Source organism: Halichoerus grypus, chromosome X, assembly GCF_964656455.1.
Source record: "Halichoerus grypus chromosome X, mHalGry1.hap1.1, whole genome shotgun sequence".
Classification (NCBI taxonomy): domain Eukaryota; kingdom Metazoa; phylum Chordata; class Mammalia; order Carnivora; family Phocidae; genus Halichoerus; species Halichoerus grypus.
In genome coordinates, this window is record NC_135727.1 from 6,036,571 (window position 1) to 6,054,275 (window position 17,705).

The window sequence follows — 17,705 nt, forward strand, 5'->3', positions numbered from 1 at the left end:
TTGATCCTGTGTTTCATTTTCATACATGCATTGGAAATGCATTCTCTTGGAGTCCTTTATGTTGCAAACTCTAGCATAAGGTCTTCCAAAAGGAGCTTTTGGAAAAGATTGGTATCAACTCTCTCTAAGCCTAGATAATTCGGGTCTCCTTAGGTGAGTCCAGGTAGAGTGATCATGGTTGAGATGATTTGAGACTGTCTCCAGAAAGCTAATGGCTTTTTTATTGGACTATGTCTGGATGAATGTAGCCACTGGGTTCTGAGAAAGTTTCTAAGTATAATGTCAGCTCAAAGGAATGGTGTGGTCTGGCGCCTTGGACACCACACTGAATGCACTGATGCATTTGTTTCTATGCTTTCCCTCCAATCATCCTACCACAAATAGAATCACTCTGCAATTCTGTTGCTCAGACCGGAGACCCAAACCTACCTAAGGTTTACTGGTGAGGTTCAAGTAAGACAGAGCACCTAACTTAGTATCTATCAGGCACAGAACAAGGGTGGCTCCGTAAATGGGAGCTCTCAGCACTCCTCCTGGTGTTTCAGGCAGTATGAGGGTCCCAGTCACAAGAGGAAAGAAGAGTACCATATTATCTCTGCAGTACTATGTTACCTCGCCTGAGTCAATTCAAAAGAACCAAAAACAGGTGTTCGGACAAAGGTGGAAACATCAACATGTCCATCAACTGATGAACAAACAAAAGGTAGTATATTCATATGATGGAGTATCATTCAGTCATAAAAAAGGAACGAAGTATGATCTATGCTACAACATGGATGGACCTAGAAAGCATTTCAGCAAATGAAAGAAGCCACTCACAAAGGTCTCATACTGCACGACTCATTTATGTGAAATAGGCAAATCCATAGAGACAGATAGCAGATTAGTGGTTGTCAGGGGCTGAGGGAGGGGAAATGGGGAGTCACTGCCTAATGTATGTGAGATTTCCTTCCCGGGTGATGAAAATATTCTGGAACTGGTGACGCTGCACAATCTTGCGAATGTACCAAACGCCACTGAACTGTACGCTTTTAAAATGGTGAATTTTATGTCACATGAATTTAACCACAATGAAAAAAAAGGAGAATAATTTCAATGCACCCCTCTTTGAAAAAAAAATGTGAGGCCTCACTGCTTGGCACTGTCCCTTCCGCTACTGCATGAACATTCTCTCTTGGTCTTTAGCCTTCCTGCCTTTTCACGAGTCCTCAAACTTTCTAAGGAGGGCTCATTTGTAAATGTTTATAACCTTGCATCTCCTTCTTGCTTCCAGGGCCCAGCGAGGGGGAATAAGTTGTCATTCTGCCCTACCTTGGATCTCCCAGTTCAACCTCCCCTTCAGATGAGAAGCTTGGTTGATGAAGGCATGACTGGGCTAAGGGCGGCATGCCACGGAGAGCTGCCAACGCACCAACCAGAATTATCTGACGGTCTCAGGACCGACACAAAGTCACCGAACACACATCCTAAAAACCCAGATGATCGGGGCCAAGGGACCCAATGCCACTCCTTCAGGTAAATACAGAATAAAACAACTTGAGAAGGTAAAAAAGCAGATTGCGTTTATGTAATCACATAGAGAGGAAGTCAATGTGCAAAATGTACTTTCACTTATTGTTGATTACTGCTTTAAACATTTCCATTAAAAAGTAATGTCGCATCTGTCAAAATCAATGATCTAGGGGTTTTTGTTTTGTTTTGTTTTATTTACCAACGCCGTGCTCGTCACTCACGTATTAAACACAGAAAGCAGGAATAACCGACACCGGCATTTCAGTGTGCATTTTGCATCAGCTCTGAAGCCCATGACTCATGTAGGAGAGGGACTGCGTGCATCCAGGACAGGGACAGCGAGCCCCTGGGAGACGACAGGGCTTGTTGTTGACAAGGCCCCACAGTGCAAAGATGCAACTGTTACATATTGCCAAAAACGCAAGCAGAATAAGGAGGAGAAAGTAAAGGCGAGTCGGGTATTGGCCACGTAACATTACAAATGACCTCAATTTTATTTTACTGTATTGTATTTTTTTTTTCAGTTTTAAAATTACACCAAATGGTGGGAGTTCCAGTGTGGCAAACAACTATATATGAAAATGGAGTCAGTGAGCCCAGAGAGTTTTTCCCAAGCTTTTCTTTGCTGACTCCTCACAACACATTTACTGAATATGGAATTCTGTATTTTTTTAAAGATTTTATTTATTCATTTGAGAGGAGAGAGAGAGAGCGCACAAGCTGGGGGACTAAGAGCAGAGGGAGAAGCAGACTTCCCATTGAGCAGGGAGCCCGACGCAGGGCTTGATCCCAGGACCCTGAGATCACGACCCAAGCCAAAGGCAGACACTGAACTGACTGAGCCACCCAGGCGCCCCTGGAATTCTGTATTTGATAATGACCTTGGCGTACCAGTGCATGAGCACTCCTTAAAACGGTCTGCTTTCAGTTTCCTAACATAGCAGACTCCACCGTAAAAAGAACTTGGTCACGCACCGGCTTTAATAAAAGGCGCTCCTTCGGGCGCCTGGGTGGCTCAGTTGGTTAAGCGACTGCCTTCGGCTCAGGTCATGATCCTGGAGTCCCTGGATCGAGTCCCGCATCGGGCTCCCTGCTTGGCAGGGAGCCTGCTTCACCCTCTGACCCTCCCCCCTCTCATGTGCTCTCTCTCTCTCATTCTCTCTGTCTTAAATAAATAAATAAAATCTTAAAAAAAAAAAAAAAAAAAAAGGCGCTCCTTCTGTGTTCCTCCTCCAAGGTTACGAACGCACCCCGGAGGAGCCCACACGTGAGACACTTGTGTCACAGAGAAAACGCACACACACTGCTGACACCGCACACCGTCCTGCCGTTCTCACAGCTCCTAAGCGATACTTGGCCTCTTCAAACCAACAAGTCCAGTCTCACTGGGAATGCTGAAATCACATTTCTGCCATCTCATCTGGGGGTAAGTGCTGTAAATACTTATAACGCAGAGTGGAAGAGGACGGGGCAGCAGCAAGTTTTTGCCAAATGCCTTGTGCCTGCAGGTCCGCGCACGCCGCAGGATGCTGGGTGCCGGTTCTCAGCACGTGCTCTCAGGTGGTGCACCTGGGAGAGGGGACTGCAGCACTCCCATTTATGCCCTAATTAATTAATGAGCGTGGGCGGTAAGGCTCGCCTCGGAGTCACTAAAGGAAAGTCACACCTCACCCGAGACAACGCTTAGTCCAAGGGAGGGAACGACAGTCTCTCGCTTACTGACAACCCGTACGTGTGTTTGACAAGGGAGCGGAGGGAGGGGGTGAAAGCAGCTTTCAAGAGCTCAGCCTCTCATCACTGTAGCTTGAATGAAACTGAGCTGATTACACCTGTTCCGGAACACCGTGCCTAGCTCTGCTTCTTTCCCTCTCTCCGCAGCCCAGAGATGAAGCGGAGGGTAGGCTTGCGGATGGCAAAACCCTTCCAGTCTTTTATGCTCCCTCCCCTTAGGTCCCAAACCAAGCGTGAAGCTCTTCCTACCTGGTAGAGCTCAGTGGCGGTGCAATGAGTGGCCAAGGTCTTCACAGGCTCAAGGTCATCTTCATCACTGCTCAGCTTCAGGTCGTCCTCAAGCATCCTACAAAAAAAGCACGGTGATGTTCGTGTTAGAAAGCGTCTTTTCTAGATCATCCTCAGATACATCTTGCAATGAGGATAAAATATTGGAGCTACAATCTGACAGCTGCAATTCTGTCAAAGGTGCAGAGGGAACCAAGATTCTTTCAGCTAATTAGATATTTGAGCTCTTATATTTATGTCATACTCCACACACATCTTCCCTCTCTACCTTCCCCTAAATCAAGGGAAAAAAAGGACTATTTCAGCATCTCCAGAGATGACTGGAGTCTATATATTTTTACTACTGAAAGTGTAATAAATGTACTGATCAATCACTGTGGAGTGGAACGTGACACTGGATCTCTACAGGAAAAGATGCTCTGAGTCTCCCATGAAAGAATTGGGGCAGGGTAACAGTCCCCAGCTCTAGAGGCTGTTGTCGTAGCCTGCTGGGGCTGTCTGGACCACAGAGGCAAAGGGCCCAGTGACCTTCCACCGCCACGGTGCAGAGGGCTCTGTGGCCACAAAATAGCTGGGCGAGAAATGGCTAGTCATTAACCTTTTGATATATGACCGATCGCTTCCTGTAAAATTTGATCCTAGAGATGTAAGCCCCTGATGTGGATGAGAAATCTTTCTCTCCTAAGGCAAGGTACCTGAAAAATACGAGTGGTCTGAAATTTGGCGATGAACTAGCACTTTCAAAATTGTTTATGGGGCACACAGAGCCTCTTGTTTCTACGGCGCCACCCGCTCTATCCCCAAACTCGAGCCACAGCAGGAAGAGTGACTTATTATCTTAAAATTCCAGGTACACACAGCCTTCAAAGGCCAATTGGTGTGAATATTTCTATGTATTAAATACAACTTTAGACCTCGTTCCCAGCCTTCAAATGGGGGTGGTCCCAGCCTCCCTGGACGGATGACCCTTTTCTGAGCATGCTTTGCTCTTTCTTGCTTCTAGACTCCAACAAATCAGGCTCAGCTCCCACGCTAGACTTTCCTTCTTCAACTCTGAAAATCCTATTTTGCCTCCATAGCTCAGCCAGATCCCACCTCCTCCACAAAAGCTTTCGAGAAAGAACCCCCACCTCTAAAAGAACACCTTTTCCTTCTGCCCCACCCCCAGCTCCAGCTGGATCACGGCATTGCCTTTTCCACCGAGTGTCCCCACACCAGTCCCTCATTCCTGCATGGGCTGCGGTTGCAATTTATTCACTTGTCTTCCCAGAAATGATACAGTCCGCTACCCTTGTTTTGCAGACAAGGAAAGAAAGGTTCAGAGAAGCCAAGTGCTTTGCTCCAGATCACACAGCTAGCTAGAGCCAATCCTAAAACTCCCATCTCCTGATTTCCACCTGGGTGTTTTTTCCAGAAGGGAGGTTGGAAGGCAAAAGGCAACTTCTAATTTGATAAACAAGGGAATACATTGTTTTAGAGGTTATGTCCAAATGTTAGAAAGAGATTCAGGTCAGCGTGGGTATCCACTCTTAAGTCTCCGAAGAAGGCACAGCTCCCCCACTTTCATGCTCAGCAACATAAGACCGGGATATGTTCACTGAGGTCTGAAAACCAAAGACTGATACGAAGAATGATTGGTGGGAAGGACAGCTGTTAGAGTTGGTTTCAGATAAACTAAACTTGCAGGATTTATGACTGTCCTTCATGAGACGAATGGATGTTTTGAAGATCTCTGAGTATAAGACAAAATGTATCTTCCCATTTCTTTTGCAGTTGGAGGCCGATGACTGTGAACAAATAATTCTTCACAACACATTGTGGCAAATGAAGACTATCATTCTCATAAGCTACAGAACTCAAATATTTTAAAACTATCCATGCTTGCTGGGCATAAAGGGTTTCATTTTCCGTGTGTGTGTGTGTGTGTGTGTGTGTATCTCAATACAGGCAGTCAATGTGTATGTGTTAATTTCCATAGAAGTGTTGGGCAAAAAAATTATCAACAATTCCTTCCATTCAGAAGATCCATTTATGTGTCATGGAAAGTGCTAAGTATTTGATCAGAAGCTTGTAATTTGGACCCTATGAAGGAGGGGTTATCATTAGCCCCATCTTCCTGACTGAAACACTGAGGCTTAGAGAGGCAAGGAACTTCCTCATGATCACACAGCTAGGAAATCATGGAGGCAAACATGGAACTCAGACCATCTCCAGCCAGAACTCGAGAGTATATAATGTCTTCCTAGAAGGTGTAATTTATAAAGGATGGCGTATTAAGTAAAATCAACAGCAACAACAAAAAACCCACAAAACATATTGACATGGAGTCAAGATATTTGGATTCAATTGCTAGCTAATCACAAACTCTGATATCTTGGGAAAGTCATTTACTATCTCTGAACCTCATCTGTGTCCCTCCTCTGTTAAATGGGATAATAATTAAACTCTCACGGGGTGGTGGTGGTGGTGAACATAATATCAACTAAAGCAGGTGAAATGCTTTATGAAAGCACAAAATGAATGCAGGATATTGTAGGTTTGGAAATATGTCATCACAGTTAGAAACAATGTACACCATTAACACCCCTAGCAAGTAATCACAAGCAAAGTCTTCGTGAGACTTTGTTCTCATCTTCATTTGCTGAACAATCTGAAGGTAAGCTTCACGGTGCCCCATGGTGACTGAGGCAATGTCTCACAAAGTCTCAAAGGTGAACCCAGAAATGGGCTTGTGGACTTCGGGCTACTCTTCTTCAGGGAGAACTGGCACATCCAGAGCCAGAATTCATAGACTCAAACTCAACAGTTATTTTACTCTTCAACCAACTCTATGTGATTCTAACACGGAAATGAAAGGCCTTCCAATGTACAATTTTGGAAATAGGTAACCAATTTCCATAGTGACTGACATTAAACACTGCCCCCCCCACCCTGTGCTACAAGCTTGGTATGGATTTGGTTATTAATAAAGGCCAATTTGATGCATATATTCAAGTCCTGGTAAACACAAGTCGAGAAGTAACTAGGAAAGCAAACCACCCTTCGTTATCTCTGGAGGTGTTTCATTCTGCTCCTTCACTGACCTATTAAGCTTTATTCTTGAATATACATGTACTTGTTTGCATTTCCCTCCATAGCTAATACTGAACATTACTCTCGGGAAAGAGGAGGATTATGAAAGATTTTGGATTTAATTATTATAGCAGCACCGTTCACACCCACTGCGGTAAAGGTAGTCTCAGCAGAAAAATGGTAAGTTCTTTTCACGAGGTCACAACTCCATAGACAAATTCATCACACACTGGGTATCCCACAATGTGAGACAATCATGCTCACATGTATGCCTGTGTGTATAATCTTAAAAAATGACAACTGTTCTTCTGCTTTTCAGTTAGATGAAAACAGAACAAAGTAGGCCTCCTTAGTGACTTTAGATATTTGTTCAGGATCTGGTAGTTCACGGTGCCCGTCTTTGCGTGAAAACGCTCTGGTTTTTATTTTTACCATGACTTATAATTTCTATATTATTTTTTTTGTCTCCAATATTTATTTACCTCTTTAAAATCACTTCCTTCTTTCACATAGAAATGTACTAACTTTCCTTAAGAGAACATAAGTTTACACATACGATATATTTTGTCATCACAAAAGTGCCACATTTACTCTTTATTAGGCAGGCACTGATTTATGTATTTTTATGTTTTTAGCTCATTTAATCTTTGCTACATCCCTATGAGGTAAGCATTATTATTTTAAGACCTGTAGTATCCCACATGATTGCAAGTTTATTTTTTTCTTTTTATTATGTTATGTTAGTCACCATACAGTACATCATTAGGTTTTAATGTAGTGATCCATGATTCATTGTTCACGTATAACACCCAGTGCTCCATGCAGTAGTGCCCTCCTTAATACCCATCACCGGGCTAACTCATCCCCCCACCCCTGTCCCCTCTGAAACCCTCAATTTGTTTCCCAGAGTCCATAGTCTCTCATGGTTCATCTCCCCCTCTGATTTCCACCCCCCCGATTTCCGCCCCCCTTCATTTTTCCCTTCCTTCTCCTAATGTCGTCCATGCTATTCCTTATGTTCCACAAATAAGTGAAACCATATGATAATTGTCTTTCTCTGCTTGACTTATTTCACTTAGCATCACCTCCTCCAGTCCCATCCATGTTGATGCAAATGTTGGGTATTCATCCTTTCTGATGGCTGAGTAATATTCCATTGTATATATGGACCACATCTTCTTTACCCATTTGTCTGTTGAAGGGCATCTTGGCATCAATCAATGTGATAGAACACATAAACAAGAGAAGAGACAAGAACCACATGGTCCTCCCAATTGATGCAGAAAAAGCATTTGACAAAATACAGCATCCTTTCCTGATTAAAACTTTTCAGAGTGTAGGGATAGAGGGAACATTCCTCAATTTCATAAAAACGATCTATGAGAAGCCCACAGCGAATAACATTCTCAGTGGGGAAAAGCTGAGAGCCTTTCCCTTAAGATCAGGAATACGACAAGGGTGCCCACTCTCGCCACTATTGTCCAACATAGTACTGGAAGTCCTAGCAACAGCAATCAGACAACAAAAAGAAATAAAAGGTATTCAAATTGGCAAAGAAGAAGGCAAACTCTCTCTCTTCACAGATGACATGATACTTTATGTGGAAAACCCAAAAGACTCCACCCCCAAATTACTAGAACTCATACAGCAGTTCAGTAATGTGGCAGGATACAAAATCAATGCACAGAAATCAGTTGCTTTCTTATACACTAACAATGCAACTGTAGAAAGAGAAATGAGAGCAACGATGCCATTTACAATAGCACCAAAAACCATAAGATACCTCGGAATAAACCTAACCAAAGAGGTAAAGGATCTATACTCTAGAAACTACAGAACTCATGAAGGAAATTGAAGAAGACACGAAAAGATGGAAAAACATTCTGTGCTCATGGATCAGAAGAATAAACATTGTTAAAAGTCTATGCTGCCCAGAGCAAACTATACTTTCAATGCCATCCCAATCAAAATACCAATGGCATTTTTCAAAGTGCTGGAACAAACAATCCTAAATTTTGTATGGAACCAGAAAAGACCCTGAATCACTAAGGAAATGTTAATTTCTATATTATTAAGAAGTAAAATGGTCCTGAAAACTGTGTCAGCAAAACCAAGTCCTTGCCCTGAAGGGATGATCCTATAGAAGCTCAAACAACGAAATTTGGGGCAGATGAGAGAGAATAAGCAAAGAGAAGACCGTGGGGGCCCTGGGGAAGGAAGGGAATGCTGAGCCCAGGGTCATCTCCGTTCCTGACTCTCTGGATCCCGAGCTGAACCTGGTGACTTCAGAGGACTCTTTGCACTGGGACAACCCAGGACACGATGCTGTGACAGGCCCTATGCAAGTTATAACCATAAAATCATAAGATCGCTCTCTATAAGCCCTGTCACTTCACATAGTGGAATGCTTAGGTGATTCTGAAGAGGACAAAACAGAAGGCTTGGAACATTATTACAGAAGGTTCTACGGAAATGGAGCCTTTAGTTGGGTTTGCTCTCTTGAACTAGTTAGTCCAACTCTTTGAACCTCAATTTTCTCACATGTTAAAATGAGCAAAAATAATACATTACTTTGGAGAGTTTGGGGAGGATCAGAAAAAGCAAGTTTGTACAGGTTGCCTAGGAGTCAATATAAGTAGCTACTGTTGACATCCCAGTCATTATTGTTATTGCTGTCATTATTACTACCCAAGAAACAGTGCTTTACAGATTGGGACAATAACACAAAAGACTCTGCTGGTGACCCAAAGACTGGCAGAGGTATCAAATAGCAAAGCATCACTGGATGCCCAATGAGGCATGGTTCAGAGATCCTTAAGGAGTTTGGAAAGTTTCAGCGCTTGTTTACTCTTCAAGAATGTTCTAAACTCATCATGGCTGTTCCAGGTTTCCTGAGATCCTCCCAGATTGCTTAAGATCCCCTGGAGATTTGAAAGCCTATCATAAGACGAAACACACAGACAGTTCCAAGTGAGAGTTTAAAAAGAAATGAGTGGCCCTAATATGCTGCTCCTCCTATCTGTGGAGTGACCTGCAGATCCAGAGAAATGAGCCAAAGATGGCCCGCACTGGAAGCTGTGCTCACCTTGAGCACCCTGTCTTTGGGTATGCCACTCTCAGGAGGCGTTTCCAATACACATCTGGCTCTAAACTTTGTATAAAAGGCATGGCTTCAGAGGCCGTTAGTTGATCCAGAATCCTTGTTCAGAAGCAACCTTCAGAGCCCTGAATGTGTACGTTGCAAACCTACACTGTGCCTTTTTGTGATTACAAAATGGCGTCCCTCTGGGCAGACAGCTTGTCAGGTGCACCACCTGATACGGGCTGGAGTCCAGCTTTCAAGTATCCATGGAAAGAGCTGCAATGCTGGTGACCGACACTCCAACAGACCATGGCTACTACAGTTGGAAGTGCCTAGAAGGGTTATCTATTTCACCTTGTCACCCAGTGGAGATATCTACAATATCCCAACACATGGCCAGAAGCCATTGTCTGATGGGTAGCGGGCCATGCCCTTCTATTGTTTAGGAGCTTTAATTGTTAGACAGTTCTGCTAGTTAGAATTGCCCTATGCTTTCTTGGAGCTTCCATGTAGTAGCTTGAGTCTTGTTCTCTATAGTCCACACTGGGAGCCTGGACTTGGAATGGTGTTGGGGAGAGAAGCCAGTGCTGCTGTCTACATTGTGCGGTGGCAGGGGTGGGGGTGCTTAGGTGATCCTGAAGAGGAAAAAGCAGAAGCGGTGCTGATTCGCTCAGGTTTTGGGCTCTAAACAAAAATTAGGAACCATCTTACTGTGGGCCCTCTTCTAGAAAATAACTTAGCCCTACTGACTCTTTAAAGGGCACTTCCTCTTCATAAAGTAGGCTGGGAGGAATGAAACATGACTGGTTTAGAATTACTCAGGGAATTATATATTTTCCTACCTAGTGCGATGTAGTCTCTGTAGCATTGAATCATTTGTTGGTAAGCAAGGCAGGCGATGAGGAAGAGGCAGTGATATTTTTCCAAAGCACTCATTCTGTTTCCCTGAGGTAAGGGTGCTCAGGCTTTTTTTCTTGGGAGAAGCTGCATTTAATTTTCTCAAGGTTTTAACTTAAAAGTCTGCTTCCATGACCAGCCCACTGGGAATCGTGGAAAATCCCAGTCTGGGGGCCATGGCGGTGAAAAACAGTTTGAAGATCTTGACTATATTGCAGAGGGATAAATCTCCCAAGACCTGTCAGGTGGGGCCCTCTAGCCCAGTGCCACCCAGTGGGCCCAGAGCCTGGGTCTAAATTAGATCATGCACCCTGCCATGGGCATGCAGATCAGAGGAGTGTCTTCTGTAACTGATGGCCTGTAAGGGTTTCCTAAATGAGCACCCCGTAAAGTTATTCTGGTTCCTTAGCAAGAGAACTGGGAGTTCCTTTAAGAACGATATAGTCTAGGGGTTGGCAAACTGAGGCCCTCGATCCAAACCAGCCCTCCCTCGGTTCTTAAACTGCCCTTGAGTTAAGAATGGTGTTTACCTTTTTAAACAGCTGAGAAAAACAAAATCAAAAGAAGAATGATATCTCATGACATATGAAAATTATATGGAATTTAAATTTCATTATCCATATAGAGCTGTACTGAAACACGGCCATGCCCATTCATTTGCATATTGGCTATGCTTTTGAGCTGTTATGATGGCTGCGTTCGGTAGTTGTAACAGAGAACACATCGCCCAAAACACCTGTAATATTTACTGCCTGAGCCTTTACATACAAAAGTTTGCGGACCCCTTGCTTTAAGCCAATGGTTTTCAAACTCTCTTCAAGAATCCTTCCCCTGCCCAGTGAAATCTTACAAGGAACTCCAAATGAAAAAGAGATTAAGGTAGTGCTGTTTCCGTCACAGCCAGGATTGGGTGGGGGGACGTCTGGAGTGCCCCAGGGATTAGAGGAACACAGTGCGAAGACAACTCAGCTACTCGAGTCTTATTTTTGGGAGTAATTCTGGCTCCATGGATATTGCATAGAATTTAGTTGGAGAACCTAAATTTTGGTTATGTAACCTCTCCGAACCTCAGTTTACTCCCCTGTGCAATGGGAATGAAATAATATGTCTCTTGGAGATCAGGAAATGCTGACCAGTCGGTTTGGGCAGAGTGCTGAATACATAAAAGGCAATAGTAGGAAAAAAGAAAAGAATAAATATCCTTTTTCTAGATGTACATGGGGTACGTATGGATTTGTATCTATACTGCACACATAAGCCAAAGCTAATAGCGTGAGCCTTGATATATATGACTATTGACTTGTATCCAAGTGCACCTCTTCAACCTTGGACTTCTTTAGAATTGATCACATAAATTCAGCACCATACCAATTTTCTGCTCTATGGTCATTATTTTGAATTTGATTTTCATTTTCTTGGTATATTTCTCTGGGTTATATAATTTTCTCCCAATGCGGGAACTCAAGTTATCATGCAAAAGACAAAGTGCCTCATAGAATTCAGATGGCTTTCAATCATGTTACACACAGCATAACACTACTGTATCATTTTTCAGGGGTGTGTGTGCAAAAACATCTAAGAGTGGATTTCCCCAGAGAAGACCATAGCCCAATGAACCCACCTGGACCTGAAATCAAATGCTGAGATAATTCCAAAGGAGAAAAGAGAATCTTTTGCCCTAAAAAATATCTCAGGCGTGGATCTTGATATTTGAAATTGCACTCTTCAGTAGGACCATATAAGTCACCTTGAACGAACTTTGAGTCATACTGGGTAATAGAGAGTCATCCAAGTAGATTAACAGGGATTCACCCAAGACCATCTACTGGGCCCAATAGCTGTGGGTGAGACACAGGCTGTAGAGTTGGTCTGTGCTAATCTGAACTCCAGCTCTAAAACTTACCGAGTGTGGACTTGGGCAAGTTACTGAACTTAGAGCTTCAGTGTTCTAATCTGTAAAATGGAGCCCAAAACAGTACCTAGTTCAGAGGATTCTTATGAGGATTGCATGTGATTATGTATGTAAAATGGTTGGCAAGCAGTCAATAATGACTGCTACTGTCATTATTACTTGCCATGACTATGCTTGAAACCATAGTCATGGGGAAGGAACCAAGAGTAGGACACAGTACCTCCCCCTAATCAGCTTGCCCTTTAGCAAGGACAAAGGCTTCATAAACAAACAATGACAATGTCCTCATTCAATGCTACACAGAGAGGCTGCTGAAGCTACAAGGAAGCAGTGGTCTTTGAGCAATGCCTTGAAGACAGAATGAACTGCCAGGGGAGTAAGAAAGGAAAGGGCAGCCTAAGGAGCACAGAGGTACCAAAAGACTTGAGGTTTCCAGAAGAGTGGGCCACTTGGTTTGGCTGGAGTATACTACGTGTAGGTGCTATTGAAAACGGGGGGGGGGGGAGGGGGGCAGGTCTAAGGAGGTAGGTTCGGGTGAGACTTTTTCCAAAGAATGGGGAGTGGGACAACCAAAGTTTTTAGGTGGGGGTGGGGGTGGGATGAGCATGGAAGGTCAGAAGTAAAGATCTCTGAGAGCAGAGACTATAAACTGACTGGAAGAAGGAGGTAGCAAGGGAACCGGTTAGACCACCAGTGGAGTGGCCCAGGTGGCAGAGGGTGGTGGCCTGGGCCAGGGCACAGACAGTGAGGATGGAGAAGAGAAGGGACCAGATTCTAGAGACAGGTCAGAATGAGAATCAACTGAATTGGGACGCTGATGATGGTGACATCCCAAGGCTCCTTGGCCACTCTGAGGCCACTGAATGAATATCACGAATTCCACCAAACTCCCAAGCAGGCACACATACCGTCACACTAGGCCACCTCTCTATATTGATGGCTGTCCCTTCGATCTCCCCAGGCTCTGACACTGCACTGGGACCTCGGCTCCTGGGTAGAAGGAGTGTCTCTCTCTAGCACTCAACCTGTCTTTCTGGACACACACCTGGTGAGCTCCGTTCCTAATTGATGAGGAAACGCTGACTTCTTGCCATGAAGCCTTCCTTCTGGGGTTGGCCCTTTCAGCCTTCCTTCAGCTTCTTAGAGTAACCAGAGCTGATTAGGGAGAAGAAACCCCTATGGTTACCTCCAAGGTACCCCCCAATCGCAGAGGTTACTTCATTACTTACCCCTGTATATCAGCTCTTAATTGTTAACGGATTAAGTAAAGAACTCCTTTATTGAGCTGGTCCCTTAATTTCTATCTATGGAAACTCTTCAAAACAACTGAAATATTAAGTTGCTGTTAAGTGCACCACAAGTCGTGCTTGCTGACAGCCACTGTGCCTCAATTAAATTCAGTGGGGACAAGGACCAATTCTTGGATCTGAGACACCACGAATTCTCAGCTGCTGGTAGCAGAAGGTCTGTTTACCTGAATTGACACAGCAGATAGGATTTCCTTTATGCTGCTGCATAAAGAATTCACGTGTTACTTCAGATTGTTTCAGCAAAACGGTCACACCTGACAATTTAGGCCCAACTAAAATATCGACGGGCAATGTTGCTCCATTTTTCAGGAAAACCCCACCTGATTTCTATGCTCAGCGCTTTCTGTCGCATCAAAAGGAACCCCCCTACACACACTTTTGCTTACGGTAGAAGCTTTAAAACGGTTTACCGAGTGTGGACTGTGGACTTGGGCAAGTTACTGAACTTAGAGCCTGAGTGATTGAATTGGTGAAGATACAGTGATTTACTTGTCGAATTTGGACAGTCTAGTACCCACATAATGAAAGAAAGGAAGGCTTGCCAATGGTGCCACCTCCCCTGATCCAGAAAAGACGACAGCAAAACAGAAGGTGCCCTATGAAGGCAGAGGAAGTTGTGGGATATTCTGTTATCGAGGCGCCCATTCCAGGTTTCAATGAAGGGATTGTGTAGGCCGCGGGTCTATTCTGCAGGGGGTGGGACAGAACGTTCTCTGCCTTATCAGAACCTGGGAGGCGATGGGAAATGGTCTCATGACAGCCTCCCCGAAGACAGAGGGGGCAAGTGGCAGATGGCCTTGAAGCACATCTCAAGATCTTCTTGTCCTCTCCTCTTCTGGGAGGATCACTGGGTGTTCTACCAAGATTCCGATGAGCTGTGGTTCAAGCCTTGGCCTGCATGGCCTATGTGGTTACCTGCACGGTGTTCGTGGTGCCATGGGAGGGCTGTTTCCCTCCTGCCACCAGACATCCCAGTCAGTCGAGAACGACTCCTCACGGGAGCTGCTTTTCAGATTCTGGTGCCAGGCTGAACGTTCTCATTTACTGATGTTTCATGTCAAACGTGCTGCCCACACTTAAGTTCTAACAAAAGCTCGCGGTATCATTACCATAAGCATAACAACAGCTAATGGACTTGTTTCTCTGCTCAGAGTGATGAATGTGAGCTAAACTAGCCATAGCTCAAGTCCAAGGAAACACATCTGCAGGAACTAGCCAATATTCAGAGTCCTGGGAGACCAGCATCTTCCCTCTCGGTAAATAAAGCCCACTGACTTGCATAGGATTCCTGAGCACAGTGATGGGCTCAGTGTAGGGACTGAACCTTCTCTGCAGACAGGCCCGGGTTCAAACCCTCCCCAGCTGTAGCTGTGTCATCTTGGACCAAATCCCTTGAACTTCTGGGTGCCTGGGTGAAAGAGGGATCATAATAGCACCACCTTCTAGGATTCTATGATCATTAAATGAAAGAACCCACGTCAAGTCCCTAGCACACAGAAATCAGCCAATTTTTATCATCTATTGTGGTTACTGGCTCAAGACAGTTCAGCCTAGATTATCCTAAACATATCAGATGTCATTTTATTTGAAAACAAGAAAAACTAGAGAAATGTGTCCTCATGTTAAAGCAAAAGTTACAGGAAGGAACTGTACCTTTGCCATGGATAGCTTTTGCACACCAGAAGTAGAATAATTTTTTGAGTACAGAGTCTTTATTAATATTGTCATATCAACGTTTTCAAATCTGGAATATTCAAATCTACATAAAATGCAACTGGACCACATATCTATCTTAAAATATTAATCTACCAGATTCTAGGAGTGCATTAGCAGCTTGCTTTGAGAAATCTATTAGTATGCTACATCGTGTCATCAACAAATAAAATGATAAAACCATATGATCATCTTAATCAATGCCAAAAATATGCCTGATAACATTTTATCACCATTCCTGACCCAGGCCCTTTAAAACCTAGGTAGAGAAGGGGTATATCCTTTCTGGATAAGGAATATATAAAGGAAGAAGTATCGATCTAGAGGTATGTTTTAAGTAGGGAGGAAGGTTAGATCAATTTTTAAACATGTATCTTAAAGTAAAAATGGAATCACAGATGACTATGTTTCAAGTGTTTCTAAAAGTCTGTATTAATGTCAATTCACTGGGTAGACAGAAGGAACACAAACAGACTAATACCATCCAATGACACCATTTGTTCCGATAATTACTCCAATTTAAGCAGTTTTGAGGCACCACATATGGTTTCCACAAGGGATTCTTTCCACGTAGGTAAAGACAAAATTAGAAAGGGACATGAAAAACCTCAGTTTCCACTTCCACATTTCATAAAGTATTAATCCTTTATAAATACATCAGCAGTTTATTGACATTCACATCTGCCTGCAAGCCTTACAAATGCAGAGATGCTGGGTAACAGGACTGAAAATTTGATCCTATTGTTTGAACAAAATGAGAATTGTTTCAGAAGGGGCTCCACAATGTCTGGGCATATATTTTCCCTAAGTAACATGCATTTCCCCCAGGAATTCAACATTTATGTTGATGCACTTGGCTGCAGAGCCAATCCCGCACTGGCTCTAATACAGAGGAATTTTCTGAACATTTTGAGTAATGGGACTGAAATAATTTAACGGCTCCTTCTGTGCATGTTAAATGAGTTGCATGATATATTTAGCTTTTGCAGAAAACTTGTTTACACTATAAATTACAGCACATGGCACAATCACACTGATGTGGAAAGCCAGCCATGTTGAGTCATTTTGGCCATCTCTCTCCAAACTTCAGCTCGGGGCAAATGAATTCACTGCGGCTCACCGACACACTGTGTTTCCTAACCCTGTGACCCTGCTGAATACAGGTGAAGGCCCTCATCTGAGCACTGCCCTTGACTCCAAAAACAGAGCTGGATTTCTGAAAGATGAGGATTCTCAAAACAGGCGAGGGCCCACTGCTGACAAGTGAGTGGCATCCCGATCTCAGTTTTTATGTACTATACCAATCCTCCATGCGTCAGAAGGGATGGGCTTTCTTTTTTTTTTTAATTTTTATTGTTATGTTAATCACCATACATTACATCATTAGTTTTTGATGTAGTGTTCCATGACTCATTGTTTGTGTGTAACACTCAGTGCTCCATGCAGAACGTGCCCTCTTTAATACCCATCACCAGGGTGGGCTTTCTAATTCTCAAACACAGAAGCGACCCAGGTGCCTAAAGATTCAGGACTCTGGTAAATCCAATCTCCTAAGAGGTGACACGACATAAAGGAAAGAGCAAAGACTTGGAAGCTGGATGGACTAGAGGTCCAGTCTGGGCTCTTGCGTTTACTAGCTGTGCAAATCTAGGCCAACTGATTGACCTCTCTGGGCCTTTGTTGTCTACCTCTAGAAGGAGGCTGCTGATACCTACTTTGCTTGGTTGTTGTGGAGGGTCACTTAAATAACATGTGAAAAGAGTACGATGGTGAGTGCTTAATAAATGCTACTATCTCTGTTATTACTGATATTAGTATGAATGGGAGATCAGTTCTTACAACAATGCATTCAGAAGCAGCATTAAAGGAATCACCGCAGTGGGGCGCCTGGGTGGCTCAGTCAGTTAAGTGTCCGACTCTTGATTTCGGCTCAGGTCATGATCTCAGGGTCCTGAGATCGAGCCCCGTGTTGGGCTCCATCTCAGGGTCCTGAGATCAAGCCCCATATTGGGTTCCATACTCAGCAGGGAGTCTGCTGAGGATTCTCTCCCTCTCCCTCTGCCCCTTACCCATTCTAAAACAAATATATCTTAAAAAAAAAAAAAAAAAAAAAAAAAAGAATCACCACAGAGGAAATCACCCATCTCTGGTGGAAGAAAAGAGTTTAAGAACCACAGAGAGCCAATAA

General features: G+C 43.8%; 1 protein-coding gene across 2 annotated transcripts in view; it reads right to left on the reverse strand.

Annotated features, from left to right (window-relative positions):
* The window catches only part of AFF2 (ALF transcription elongation factor 2), a 449,605-nt gene that overhangs the window by 100,727 nt on the left and 331,173 nt on the right, over positions 1–17,705 (reverse strand). For both annotated transcript variants that reach the window (XM_078065010.1, XM_078065009.1), the window contains one exon: positions 3,493–3,589. In XM_078065010.1, the coding sequence (XP_077921136.1) occupies positions 3,493–3,589 (97 nt within the window). The remainder of the gene's footprint in view (positions 1–3,492; positions 3,590–17,705) is intronic.